The sequence below is a fragment of the Herpailurus yagouaroundi genome, unplaced genomic scaffold (assembly GCF_014898765.1).
Source record: "Herpailurus yagouaroundi ecotype Mexico unplaced genomic scaffold, PumYag 206, whole genome shotgun sequence".
NCBI lineage: Eukaryota > Metazoa > Chordata > Mammalia > Carnivora > Felidae > Herpailurus > Herpailurus yagouaroundi.
Window position 1 is genome coordinate 2,377,548 of NW_024412437.1, and position 14,320 is coordinate 2,391,867.

General features: G+C 44.7%; 1 protein-coding gene across 6 annotated transcripts in view; it reads right to left on the reverse strand.

Annotated features, from left to right (window-relative positions):
* PITPNC1 (phosphatidylinositol transfer protein cytoplasmic 1) overlaps positions 1-14,320 on the reverse strand; it is a 273,382-nt gene that overhangs the window by 16,882 nt on the left and 242,180 nt on the right. For all 6 annotated transcript variants that reach the window (XM_040452154.1, XM_040452152.1, XM_040452151.1 and 3 more), the window contains 2 exons: positions 6,767-6,922; positions 3,624-3,687 (listed from right to left, as the gene is read on the reverse strand). In XM_040452154.1, the coding sequence (XP_040308088.1) occupies positions 3,624-3,687; positions 6,767-6,922 (220 nt within the window). The remainder of the gene's footprint in view (positions 1-3,623; positions 3,688-6,766; positions 6,923-14,320) is intronic.

Below are 14,320 nucleotides of genomic sequence, written 5' to 3' on the forward strand. Positions count from 1 at the left end.
CATGCCCCCCCCCCCCCCCCCCCCCCCCCCCCCCAGTCTCATAATTTTTTTGGAAGGGTGACAATTTCAAAGACGTTCATGAAGTTCCATTCAATCATAGCCTCTCTTTGGCCATCCTCTTTGTGCCTCTCTCAAAATACCGCCAGATTTGTGAACCTTTTGTGGACATGGTTACACTTCACAATGAACATGAGCAGAATAAAATTTGTTTAGGGAAATAGTTATGAGACAGCCACGTGCTCAGACTCAGAAAAGATACAAAATTAATCCTTGGGTAAGAGAAGATCAACCACCATGTACAATGTCCTTCCCACCGACCCCCCTCTCCCCTTCTTTCTTCTTAATTAAGCACTGGAGGTGGTTGGCTTAATTAGAGAGAAAGACATTCAGGGGTGCCACTGCCTATGGTGTAGAGTTTGTGTTCGGTACAAACACATCGCCCGGGAGGCCAATGGGACTAAAATTCAGCCCTAAGCTGAGATCACCTGCTGAACCGGCCCAGAAGGATGTCTTTTTCCAATTCTCACAAGGCACCGAAGCCTACCAGTTGGCCCGGAAGACATCCACCATTCTCTAATCTGTTTGGACTGAATTAATTAAGCTGTCCTTGCAATCTAATCTGATTTAAAGTTGTTCTTAAACTTTAGCAAGTATCCGAATCATCTGGAGGGCTTGTTAAACCACGGATTGCTGGGCTATTCCCCCAGAGTATTTTATTCCGTAGGAGCCCAGAATTTGAATTTCTAACAAGTACCTGAGGTGGGGGCTGATGTTGGCCTGGGGACCTCACTTTGCACCAATGCTACAAACCATAGGCAAGGGTTTTTTAATTGTAACTTTATTATTATTTATTATTATTTTGTTTTACTTTGGACCTTTTCTGTGTCTACTAATGAGAGCCTCACTGAGCCTACTGGGACCAAAGAAAAATAAGTAACTTCAGGTAGCCCAAACTGAAGGGCCATCCTCATGGGCAGTGACACACCCATTTCCCCCGAAAGGCCCACAGTCCCTGGGATCACCTTGAATAAGGGACTGAGAAGGCACTCTGTGGGCAGGGCTATTATGACTGAGCCGTCTGTAGCTGTGTAAGGAAGGAGCCACAGTTTTCCGGGCAAGCAGTTGGGGGGAGGAGGGCAAGAATGCCAGTAATTTACATGAAATTGATGGGGTGGTTCCTAGACCCCTTGCCTGGTGAAAAGGCTGCCTGTTTTGGTTGGAGCTAAGACTGTGTATACAGGGGGTGGAGACCTTCTCTGCAGAGTACATGGCTTCCCCATGGTCTACATCCACGAAACCACACACTGCTTTTCTGCACTCAGATACAGAAAGGCTTTTTGTCAATAGACTCCTTGAGTTGTTAATAGGTCCACCTAACCCATCCTGAGTAAATAGGCAGGCATTCTCCCTCTGAAAGCTCTCCAGGACTGGAGGCCTCTATTTTCCTTGATGCATTAGTCTAGCTTTGGGCCCCCTGGAATGGTCTGAGATTTTTTTTTTTTTTTTTTTTTTGGACTAAAAGACTTTAAGTCTCTTCCTTGCTCTGGCATGCCTGAGACAGAAAAGAATCAGCCCCCATTTTTTTGTACCCCAGCCGTTCCGTATTGGATGCCCACCCACATTTTTTTTTTTCCTATATCCTGCCTCTACCCAAACCCTCTTTTCTGATCAACAGGCTTGAAGTGTTTTGTCCTCTTAATCAGGAACCAGCTACCCTTTTTGAGGTCGCCTTTTCTGAAAAGACCTCTATGGCATTCTGGTACTGAAAGGAAATCTATCAAAGTGCCCTCCCTGTCTCTTGGTCTTCAAAGTGTCAGATTCTTGGCCCTTCAGGTCCCCATTCACTTGCCAATTATTCTTTGAATATCCTTTTGATATTCTCTTAGTGTTGGTGGCAAGGACACCACGAGCTTAGAGAAGTCCAAGTTCAGAGAGAGCAGCAAGTCTTCAGGATTTTTTGCGTCTACGCGCCCTCTCTAAGAAGCTGAGAAAAGCTCCGGGTGTGTGTGTATGGGGGGGGGGGGAGCAGAAAGATTTGTTTCATGATCAGGGTAAGTAATCACAGGAGGCTCTCCCTCTACCTGCCTTGGGGAGACATCATGAAAATCATGACAATGTGACAAGCCAACATCTGCTACATGTAATAAGCAGGGTCCTGGGGGGTGTGCGGTAAGAACGAACAAATGGTGATCTTTCAAAAGAATCTCTTCCAGAGGTCTGCCTTTGGACAAACCCAGGAAGATGCACTTGGCTCTCCAGAAGATGCAGATCTGGGAAAAATGCACACACACACGCGCACATACACACACAGACCAAGCCCTCCAGAACAAGGTCTTTTGAAATGTGGCTCGAGGCAGCTAATGACATTAATGACAATCATTTTCTTTGCCTGTTTAGTCCAATGTATCTTTTCATTGTGGATTTGATATCTTCTGCTAAGAAGAGGGAGGGATTGGTGGAACAATGACAGACAAGTACTAAAATGCAATGCAGGTTACACCGAGGACAAATTCAATTGACTTAGGAAGAGGCCAAGGAGGACAGCATTTCATTGGCTAATCAGATCTAACCCAAGTCAACAATTGGGTGTGTTCATTTCTATTTATAGTCAAGGACAAGAGCCTCTGATGACTGATTCTGGCAATGTAGAAGATTCATGTGGATGAAATGATAGTGCTGCGAATCTGGAAAGGGTGGTCCATCCATCACAGGATGAAGCAAACCTTATTTTCTTTTAGTGGAAATGTGCAGAACTTGTTTAACTCCTCCCAAATCATGAAAAAAAGAAAACGAAAGAAAGAAAGAAAGAAAGAAAGAAAGAAAGAAAGAAAGAAAGAAAGAAAAAGAAAAAAGCCACAACAGTCTTAGTTAGGATGAAGGGGCACCTATGGATCCTTGCAGAATCCTTAGGTTTTTAGTGAGAGAGTATTGCAAAGTGTCCTGTGAATCCAAGGATTCACTTTCACTTGATATGATGCTTCAGACAGTTTTGATCTTGAATCGAAGTCTGGCATAAATCAGGATGGGTTTAAAACCCATCCAACAGAAGTACAGAGCCCTTGTGTTCTCAAGTATGCCAGCAGCAAAGGTACGGAGGTCCTACTTATTAGTCAATAACTAAGTACAGTTGACCCTTGAACAATTAGGGCGTTAGGGGCGCCAACACACACATTCTCTCCTGTGGAATCGAAAATCCATGCGTAACTTTTGACTCCCTCCAATAGCCTACGACTGACTGGAAGCCTTACTGATAACATGAACAGCTGACGAACACATATTTGTATGTTCCGTGTAATCAATTCTGTATTCTTACCATCAAGTAAGCTAGAGAAAAGAAGATGTTAAGAAAATCATAAGGAAGAGGAAACACATTTACAGCAGTGTACTGTGTTTAGTGAAAAAGAAAATCTGCCTAAGTGGATCCACACAGTTCAAACCCGTGTTGTTCAAGGGCCAGCTGTACCGTGGTTATTTGAGACAAAGCTTCTATCGTTATATTCTTCTTTGTTATGTTCCCACAGACAGCGCTGCTTGCGATTCAGGGCGGAATAGTCCTGCCTTTGTTGTGTCTTTCTAGGTAGCATCTGAAGCCAGGTGGGATGAAGGTGGGGAAGGTGACTTACCATACCACTCATCAACCCATGCAAAAGCCTGTCTATGTCCAATCAGCAGAATATCCCGGACCACCTAAAAAAGCAGAAGAAGGAAGGTGAAGTAATAACCACGTCTGACGAAAACGATCCGGAAAATAGGTTGTTCCCAATTCTAGGAATCCTGGCAATTACAAATTTCTCAATCACTCTGTCCATGGGACGGCAATTATAGTCTCATGGACACAGATACGGGCTCGTTCGCCCCGAGTCCTTCCATGGCGTGCTCTACTCGCTGTAAGTTAATCTCTTCATCTTGTTTGAAACGTGGACTGGCAGTGTATACACTGTGGACAACCTTACTTGGCAGTCGTACAGCAGGGGCTGGGATGGATCTCTAGGCTCATCACCCTGAGACTTTTCATTTATCTTTACCTAAAACAGGTTCAACTTTTCGCTTGTGGCACGGTGCGTGTCTCGCTGGTGCAAGGAGGTCCTAGGTGTTGGGAATCAAGAATGCTTTTCTGGAGAGCAAGTGACTTCTAAGCAAAGAGCACTTAACTCTTCCCTGAGGAAATAACCTAAATATTGATTAAAAAAATTTTTTTTTTTTAATGTAATTGAAGGTGTGGGATACGAGATAAAGAAATATCATTTGGGGAGTGACTTTCACATAACAGAAGGGGAAAAAAGCAGTTTATACAAGTTATTATTGAAAGAGACGAAATAAAGAGACCTCAGCAGGTATAGAACAGATGGGGATGCTAAGCTTGGCTAGGAGACAAAAGGAAAGAAATTGTTTCTTGTAGTGACACGCAATGGCAATAGAAGACTAAGAAAGATAATATATATAGCTTGTGTGTATATGTGTGCCTGTGTGTAACCCTGTTCATGAGTTTTAATTTTATTTATTTATTTATTTATTTATTTATTTATTTATGAATCTTCTGGTGCTCTTTTTGTCCTCTATAAATATGCCGCTTTACGTTTCTTGGATACTCACACGCTCCCTTCAACATTCCTTTCTTCCTGCCAAACAAAACCCAGCAATTGTCAAAAACCTCTCGCGAAAGGTTCAAGCACGTTTCAATAAATGAAGGAGTTTAATCTGGCGAATTTGCAGAAACAAGGGAAGTGTTTATAATGAAGTGTTTATTTCTCCATGCCTCTGGATAGCTGGTGAGGCTTTTATGATTTGGAAGGAGGAAATATGTCAAGAAAATAAGAAACAACATGAAACCATACACACTCAAGTGCTGACTGTCAAATTCATGGAAATGAAAAGAACGGCATTGAGCCATCAGTAAAATATACCCTATTACATTAAGCACAACACAGCTGTCTGCTGGAACCAAGAATTCAATAATGTGCTAATGGCTCGCTTTCGAACATTTTTTTCCCCCTTAACTGTGAAGATTCTTAAAAAACAAAAGTATTCAGAGAAAGGCATCCCTGGTACTTTAAGCGCATGCAAATACTAGCCTCCTATACTCATTAGCAGCTCCTGGGCCAGAGCAGGTGTGGTTAGGGGGTGTAGACAACACTTCCTTATATTTGGAAACGGGCATGCCTTTTACTAGAGCATAATTGCTACAGGTATTTTAAAGAAACAGAAGTCAAAACTAGCCAAAGTCATCGGGTGAGAAAAGAAACACAATAAGCCCTACAGCAATCTAAATAGGCTTTGAGAAGAGAAAGGAGGATATGACAAGTGCTCTGTGCAGTGGCCCCGAGAAGAGGAGATCCTTTTGGGCTAAAAAATAAGGGGGTAGAGATAGTGCAGGAAGTCAAAGAAGATATAGCCCAAGTTAGACACAGAGCCGGGAGCGTCTTCCCGCTTAATCACTTGGGACACGGCTGGGAAACAGGTGGTCCCCAAAACTTGATTTCTATGTGTCTCTCACGTGGGTCCCACCTCTGGCTGGGCCGACAGGGCTCTAGAGCGCAGAAGAACGAAACACCTCTCCGTTAAAAAAAACACCAAAGCTCTCAGATCTGTTCTAGAGTCTCATGAGCCCAGGTTCAGTCTGTTCCTTTGTACTTAAATTCAAAACGTATACGTGTTATTGCCAATCGGCCTTCGATCTCAGTAGACCAATCCGTCTAAGTTAAGTAACACAAAGCTCAGTGCATTAACGTTAAATTCCAGCGGCCCCAAAAGAATTTCAGAAAGCTATTCTTTATCAGTTTTTAAGTGGAAAAATGAACAGATATCCAGCCTATCTGGAATGTAGAGACAATGTGGGTAGTATTTATTTTTATGAAAATGGGGGGCATTACAAAGGGTAATGCAAAACTCTACATTTTCCATTTGTTTCCATGAGGGTAACAGTCATGCTAGAAGCCCCTAACAAACTTAAGTCATCACCAGGTGATGATTTCCTGCTACACAATTAACATGTTTAGCTAAAGTGGGCATACAATTGAAATCTGTGTTTCGAGGCTATCAATAATTCTTTGGTAACAGAATTATTAAATGACCAGAAATACTGAGATGCACCATCTAGGGGACAATCGTGTTTTCTCTTGGGGGCGTCTTCTACCTTAAGTGTCTATATTTGCAGGGTCTTTTGAGTGAGAATGATCTTGGGGGCTGCACACACAGATAAGCCCCGTGCCTCTGCCTGGAATCCAAGTACCCAAGTACCAAGTACAAGTACTTCTGCCTGCAACGAGGTTAGCCTGATGCCAGAGGGAGAAGTATGTTTTGAAGTATGTTTTAAATTCAGTTAATTTCCTGAATATACTCATCCAACAGACACGGAGGTCACGGAATGAGAAATGAAGCGCAAAACATCAAATTAAGCCTGGATGTAAAATGCATTTTCACGAAAACAGGGTTTTCTAGATGCAGTTGGCTCGTGTTGGCTCAGCACTGTACAGGTGTTGTGCGTTGTGCACTCCAGCTGACAATAAAGACAGTCACGGAGAGCCTGGGTGCCTCACTTGGTTAAGCATCCGACTTCGGCTCAGGTCACGATCTCACGGTTCGTGAGTTCAAGCCCCACATCAGGCTCTCTGCTGTCAGCACAGAGCCTGCTTCAGATCCTCTGTCCCCCTCTCTTTCTGCCCTCCCCTCTCTCAAAAGTAAATAAACATTAAAAAAACAAAAACAAAAACAAAAACAAAACAAGTCACTGTGTCCACAGTCCAGGAACTGCTGTTTATTCACTTACCTTGTGTACAAATTGTTCCACTCTGGTCTGAAGTCCCCAGACCTCAAACTTCACGGTCACCAGCTTGTAGGAACACATGATGGGTTGATGACTATCTCTCCAGCCTTCCCTTAATTGGCCCCGTCCTGTCTTCTCAGACTTGAAGTGTTTAGGATCCTGAAAAAGATACATCAAAGAAATGATAACTTTAAAGCTTAATTATCATTTATATAGGAAATTTCCAGAATAGGTAAGTCCATAGAGACCAGCCAGATGAGTGGTTGCCAGGTGTTGGAGTCACTACTAATGGATAAAACGGTTCCTGTTGGGGTGATGAAAATGTTCTGGAACCAGGTAATGGTGGAAGTTGCATAGCTTTTGTGAATACACTAAAACCCTCTGAATTGTACACTTAATTAAAAGGGGGAATTATATACATCTCAATCAGAAGAGGGGCTTATGGTGTAAGTAAATAGTAAAATGAGAGCTCACCTATTCACATGTCAAAAACAGGATTTATTTACTTATTCACATTTAAAAGATTTTATTTTTAAGTAATCTCTACGCTCAAATTCACAAACCTGAGATCAAGAGTTGCACATTCCACCAACTTAGGTAGCCAGGTACCCCTCAAAAACGTGATTTTAAGCCAGATTTGTGCTGAGACGCCTGGGTGGTCCAGTCAGTTAAGCAACAGGCTTTAGCTCAGGTCATGATCTCACGATTTGTGGGTTCGAGCCCTGTGTCGGGCTCTGTGTTGACAGTTCAGAGCCTGGAGCCTGCTTCAGATTCTGTGTCTCCCTCTCTGCCCCTCCCCAGCTTGTGCTCTGTCTCCCTCTCTCAGAAATAAACATTAAAAAAAAAAAAAGCCAGATTTGTGCCACTGCATTGTATTTTCTCTGACCTTAGGTTCGATAAACTTTACAAAAAAAATTTTTTTTAGGTCCAACCCATTACTGGGTGTGTAAATTTGGACAATTGCTCAACAATGTGTATAAATATCTAAGAGCTAAGCATATGCGCCTACCTATGACCCGACAATTCAATTTCTAGGCGAAATGGGTGCATTTGGCCATCAAAAGACTGTACTTGAATATTCACAACAGCTTAAAAAATTTTTTTAAATGTTTATTTATCTGAGAGAGAGAGAGAGAGAGAGAGAGACAGAGAGAGAGACAGAGAGAGAGCGCGCAAACAGGGAAAGGCAGAGAGAGAGGGAGACACAGAATCTGAAGCAGGCTCCAGGCTCCAAGCTGTCAGCACAGAGCCCTACGTGGGGCTTAGCACAGAGTCCTACGTGGGGCTTGAACTCACGGACCGTGAGATCGTGACCTGAGCCAAAGTCGAACACTTAACCTAATGAGCCACCCAGGTGCCCCCAAAATATATAAAATATTTAAAAACAAAGAAACAAATAAGAAAGGTTACAAAAATTGTTTTAATGTTTAACCATTTAATATTTCCTCAATGATTGCCATGTGGAAATCAGCTTCTGATTTATCTCATCAGAGGATTATTTTTTCAGAGATAGCTCAGAAGAAATGTGTGAATTAATAAAGTAAGAGAAAATGCATATATACACCTAAAAATATTTTTATTTATTTTCCCAGCTTAGAGTTAGTAACAGGTAACACTGTGTAGGCTTAAGGTGTACAACATGTATCATTGAAAAAAATTGTTTAAAAATGTATGTAGGAGAGAATTTTTGTTAACTTACAGAAGACTTTGCTCTGGGGATTACTGCCCAGCTCTGCTTCGGGGCTCCCCTCTACCACAACCCTGCTCCCGCTCAGGGGGAGGTAGGAATTTGGAGGAAATGAGCCCCCCAAACACAGCAGAGGCCACAAGATAAAGCAGAATGAGGCTCCCCCCACCCCCCGTCCAAGGGAGACCTGGGGACCCTGTGCAGGAAGGGAGGTAGTCTGAGCCACGGAACTGGATTATCTCGGACTGCCCAGCCCTTTTAACTCAGCCCGGACTGTGCCTCGGGGGTAGGTCCAGCAGGTGCAAGCAGGATGCTTACAACTAAAGAGAGCGTTATCACTGGGGTCTGGCTGAGGCTCTGGCAGGGACATCTGGCTTGGCTCTGAGGGGCTGGCAGGCTGCCCCTGCCTTTCTTTACTGGCGTGCCTCCTGCGGACAACACTTTGGCTGCGGTGGCCACTCCCAGCACTGTGGCTCCCCCAGAAAACACAGCACACCCCCGAGACCAACTCCCACACGAGGCTGATGCCAGGCCCTCAGCGACATCCAGGCAGAGCCCACAGCCTCCCTGCCCCTGTGGCCTCTGCCTCCAGCCGACATTCCGCATGCTGCTGCCAAAGTGACCTCCCAAATGAAGACTTAATCCCATTGCTGACTTCCTCAGAATCCATGACTTCAGGATATCATTAAAATGCCTGGCATGAAATACAAGGCCCTTTAGGATCTTGCCTACCTTTCTAGCAGCTCTTCTGGACCACTGTCCCAAAGCCACACCTTTCCCTTCAGCCTTACGAAGCTCCTGCATCCCCATGCTCCAGGGCTCCAGAACCTTCTAGGCAAGTGTTAGTTCTTCTTCCTGAAATTTTTTCTCCCCAGCCAACTCCTCCACTTTGCCTCACTCTTCTTTTCCTTCTTTAAGACTCAGCTTGAGGGTCCCCTCCTCCCAGAACACTGTCCTATGTGGTTCAGAACGAACATTCCTCCTTTATGCTTCCAAAGCCATGGTTCTCCCATGAACCTGGCAGGTGGGAAGGACTCTCATCGCTGGTGTGCTTGTCCATTTCCACAAGACCACAGTCATCTTGAGCCCAGTGGATGCTGAATGCCCATGATGCTGGTACACAACACATGCTGAATAAATGTTTGTTGAATGAATGCCTGAGTTGTTTGGACCCACCACACACACAAGGCTGGGCATCACCATCTCAGCTACATTTGGGTAAATCTTAAAGTGCAAGACAGGTTAAAAATGCTATGTGCATCATTACAACTGCCGGCAAGCATGTGAAAAAATTAGAACCCTCACACATTGAGGATGGGAATATAAAATAGTGTGGCCACTTTGAAAAACAACTGGGTAGTCCCTCGAAAGGTTAATACGGAGTGAATTTGGCTCTGCCATTCCACTCCAAGACACCTACCCAACAGAATTGAAACCTATGTCCATGCAAAACCTTGCACATGAATGTTCAAATTCCTAATAGGCAAAAAATAGAAACAACCCAAGTGTCCATCATCTGATGAATGGATATGCAAAATGTGGTCCATCCATACAATGGAAGATTATCCAGCCATGAGAAGGAATGAGGTACTGATCCATGCTCTAGCACGGATGAACTTCAAAAAACATTACAATAAGCGGAAGGAGCCAGTCATCAAAGGCCACCTTGTATAATTCCATTTATCTGAAATATCCAGAGTAGACAAATCTACAGAGAAAGAGAGCAGAGTAGTGGCCTGAGCTGGGGTGAGCTGCTATGGAAACAGAGTTTCTCTTGGGGCTGATGAAAATGCTCTAAAATCAGGTTTAAGGTGACGGCTGACAACTCTATAAATATGCTAAAAGCCATTTAACTGTACCCCTTAAATGGGTGAATGTTAGGTAAATTATGTATCGACAAAGCTGTGAAAAACACACAAATGCAGTATAAAAATGCCACGTGCTACCTTAGTCGGATTTTTCAGGGTATGTACTAATTCTGAGATTCCTGAAAGTCCTGTATAAAGTAATATTTTAACAGTCATTATCCTAAGCGTTTACTGAATGCACAATGTGGGCACAGTAGAGAACCAGATATTACATTATGCTCTCCCTTGACCTGGTTTCTTTGCCCTGAGGGGTGTGGGAGGGCAGCAGCAGCTGTGTGTGTGTGTGTGTGTGTGTGTGTGTGTGTGTGCGTGTGTGTGCGCGCGCGCGCGCGTGCACATTCGCACGCCCTGGAAGGTGTGGGCTGTGTGTGGTCACAGAGCACTTCCCTCCAACCATGGTGGAATCCGCTCTACTTGGCTGATTTCCATTCCTTGACCTTCCCCCGGGTCCCTCATTGGCATCGGTTGCAGGAAGACATTGGGCCTGGAGGTAGCAGGGACCAGAGCGGGACAAATATATAATTAATGGAATACTCAATTGACAAAAGAGATTCTGAAAGAGAGAAGGAAAAGAGAAGGCACAGTAAGTATCCCATAGGAATAAGTGTTCTGTGAAAGGAATAGCTGGAGATTGGAGTATGGGTAGCATTTTCGAATCTTTGATACCAATATTGTCATGCTGTGTTTTTATCACCCGGAACCAGCCCAGAAACGACTACTGAAATATACATACAGGCCTGGAAAGATTATGTTAATTTAATAATAACACGATTCAGGAAAAAGGCACAGTCCTAGGGTCTGGTTCACGGCAAGTGTTCAACTGACGTTAGCTATTACGGTACTCCGAAGGCAGTCTCAGATGCGTTTGAGTAACATGCCCACTCCTGCAGTCAAGGGCAGAGCCACTGATGCTTTTCCAAAGTACCCTGGAATTGCTGGTTAGGAGATTTGATGGTTTAAGGTCACGGGACTAATTCCTGCCTACCCCATGTTCCTACAGTCTACAACGCCATTGAGAATAAAAAGAGAAAACCAATAAATCAAGAGGTAACACCAGGGAGTCTCTGGTGGATAATCTCCAAAGATGGCCTCCAGCAGCTCCTTCCGTCTCTGTGCCGGTCAGTATGCTGTTCCTCCCACCAAGAGATGGAGGCTATCTCCCCTCACTTTGAATCTAGGTTGGCCTAGGTCATGCTCTGACCAATTGCAAATGGCAGAAGAGAAACTGTGTCAGTTCAGGCCTCTAAAGGAAGCTAGTAACCGGACGCCTGACACAACGTACAGAGTCTGGTCTGATTACTCCGAGCCCACCATGTTGGGGGGAAGCCCAAGATAGCCTTGCGGAGAAGTACCCACCCATTCCAGCTAAGAAGCCAGCAGGCATGCGAGGGAACAGGTCAAATTGGATATTTCAGTCCAAACATACATCGTGAGGAACAGAAGATCTGCCCAGCTAAGCCTCATCAAAAAATTTACAGCTGCCACGTAGTCAATGTGAGTTAACAGACAGGAGCTGGAGTTAAACAGGGAGGGTTGGTTTCTTTCGCCACCCGCCTATTAACTTTCCAACAAAAGGCAAATGAGGAGTATAATTATCAGCACATGGACAGTAACTATCCTTTTTAAAAATTTTTTTTTTATGTTTATTTATTTTTGAGAGACAGAGAGCACGAGGTGGGGAGGGGCAGAGAGAGAGGGAGACACAGAATCCGAAGCAGGCTCCAGGCTCTGAGCCGTCAGCACAGGGCCCGACGTGGGGCTCAAACCCGCGAACCGTGACATGATGACCTGAGCCGAAGTCGGACGCTTAACCGACTGAGCCACCCAGGTGCCCCTGGACAGCAGCTAGCTTGAGGCTTAGAAGACATGGCCTCCATGCTTTGGCCGACCAGAACACACATAGGCAAACCCCTGAGAACCTGAGAGAACGTCGTCCTTCTTGAGTTTGCAAGTGGGTAATCAAACCACAATTACGGAGCCAGCAAGTAGCAGAAGGCGGGAAGGCAACTCTCTCAGCAATGCAGACGTGTGGGAGACAAAGGACCCTGCAAACAGAGCAAGGGGCCAGGCACAGGAGGTAGGGGAATGGGGTAAAAGCCATGGCTGTGGCCTGACTGCCTTCATGCGTCTCGGATCTTGTGCAGGGAGTCCGAGAGAGGCCTGAAGATGAAGGTCCCGGAGCCATCTGGCGGCGCCCCGCCTTGGTTCATGGACTAGCCTTAGCTCGCCTCTTGGGCTGGCAACTACTTGACTTTGAAATGGTACCTGTTCCCGAATCTTCATATACATTCTAGGCATAGGCTTCTCAAGAAATCAAGCGAGACTCTGCAACATTAAGCAGGGAACGCTGGTAGATCACATTTTCCCAAACAGTGAAGAATCACAGGCCCTCACAGCAACCATCGGCTCTGAAGAAGACTGGAAAAGTAACGTCTGCACAGCGAAAACCATGCAGATGCCAAGATCTGTGTGTGGCTCCGGATCACGCCACAGAAGCACTAGGTCACAAGGAGGAGACTAGAATCCCAGCTCCCCTAATTCTAGGCCAAATGTTCTTTCCACTACATTTACTTTTAATGCTAAACAGCAAAGGGTGTTTTTGTTATAGCCAGATGCCAAAGAAGCAATTAACAATTGGGGATTTTCTGGCAACAGTGGGTTGATGTCTTTGCAAGGCTGGTGTCATATCTACAGCTGCTGATTTCATCTAGTAAATCTTGTACGTGGCCTATAATTAGGGATTCACTTTCAAAGAGAGGGAGGGAGGTAAGAGAGAGGATTTACCAGAGGACTCCTTTAATCAAAACTCGAGATCTGGGGTGCCTGGGTGGCTCAGTCGGTTGAGCGTCCGATTTCGGCGCAGGTCATGATCTCGCGGTTTGTGGGGTCGAGCCCGGCATCGGGCTCTGTGCTGACAGCTCAGGGCCTGGATCCTGCTTCGGATTCTGTGTCTCCCTCTCTCGCTGCGTCTCCCCCCCGTCCCCACCCCTCACATTCTGTCTCTCTCTCCTTCAAAAATAAACATTAAGAACATTTTTTTTAAACCCCTCAAGATCAGAAATGAACGTCCAGCTGAATGCCTTTAAGTGAGGATGGAAAAAAAAAAATCAAGCCACCGGGTCTTATCTGAAATATTCTGGTCACTGCAAACCTTTCTCCTTGGTCATGTTCTCCCCCTCCCCCACCCTTGCCCATGCACCCCCTAATATCCATTCCACTTGAAATCATCTTCAGTTTCATTTTCTCACTTGAGTTTGTGAACATAAATGACTAAATCGCCCCATTCACACATCAGTTGACCTTTCTTCTAACCTTTTAAATTTTTTAAATTTCTGGTTTGTGTTTCTATAGCTTCTGTACTATTTTGGTCCTGACTCAAAAAAAACTGATAGGATTCACTCATTCCTTATAAGACTTGGATTATTTTTAGGTTTTAAACTTTCATTTCTAGGTTTCTTTATTTTCTTTTTTTTAAATTTTTTTTTCAACATTTATTTATTTTTGGGACAGAGAGAGACAGAGCATGAACGGGGGAGGGGCAGAGAGAGAGGGAGACACAGAATCGGAAACAGGCTCCAGGCTCCGAGCCATCAGCCCGGAGCCTGACGCGGGGCTCGAACTCACGGACCGCGAGATCGTGACCTGGCTGAAGTCGGACGCTTAACCGACTGCGCCACCCAGGCGCCCCTAGGTTTATTTTCAAATGAAGTTTGTAAAAGCTCCACCTTCATTTCCAATATTATGAATTCCACACTTTCCCACTTTGGCTTTTTTTATTTAAAATTTTTTTTTCAACGTTTATTTATTTTTGGGACAGAGAAAGACAGAGCATGAACGGGGGAAGGGCAGAGAGGGAGGGAGACAGGAACTTTGGCTTTTTTTAAATGAGGACATCAATCACATGGGATTAGGGTCCACTCAACCTCATTTTAACTTGATTCCTTCTGTAAAGATGCTATTTCCGGGGCACCTGGGTGGCTCAGTCAGTTAAGTGTCTGACTC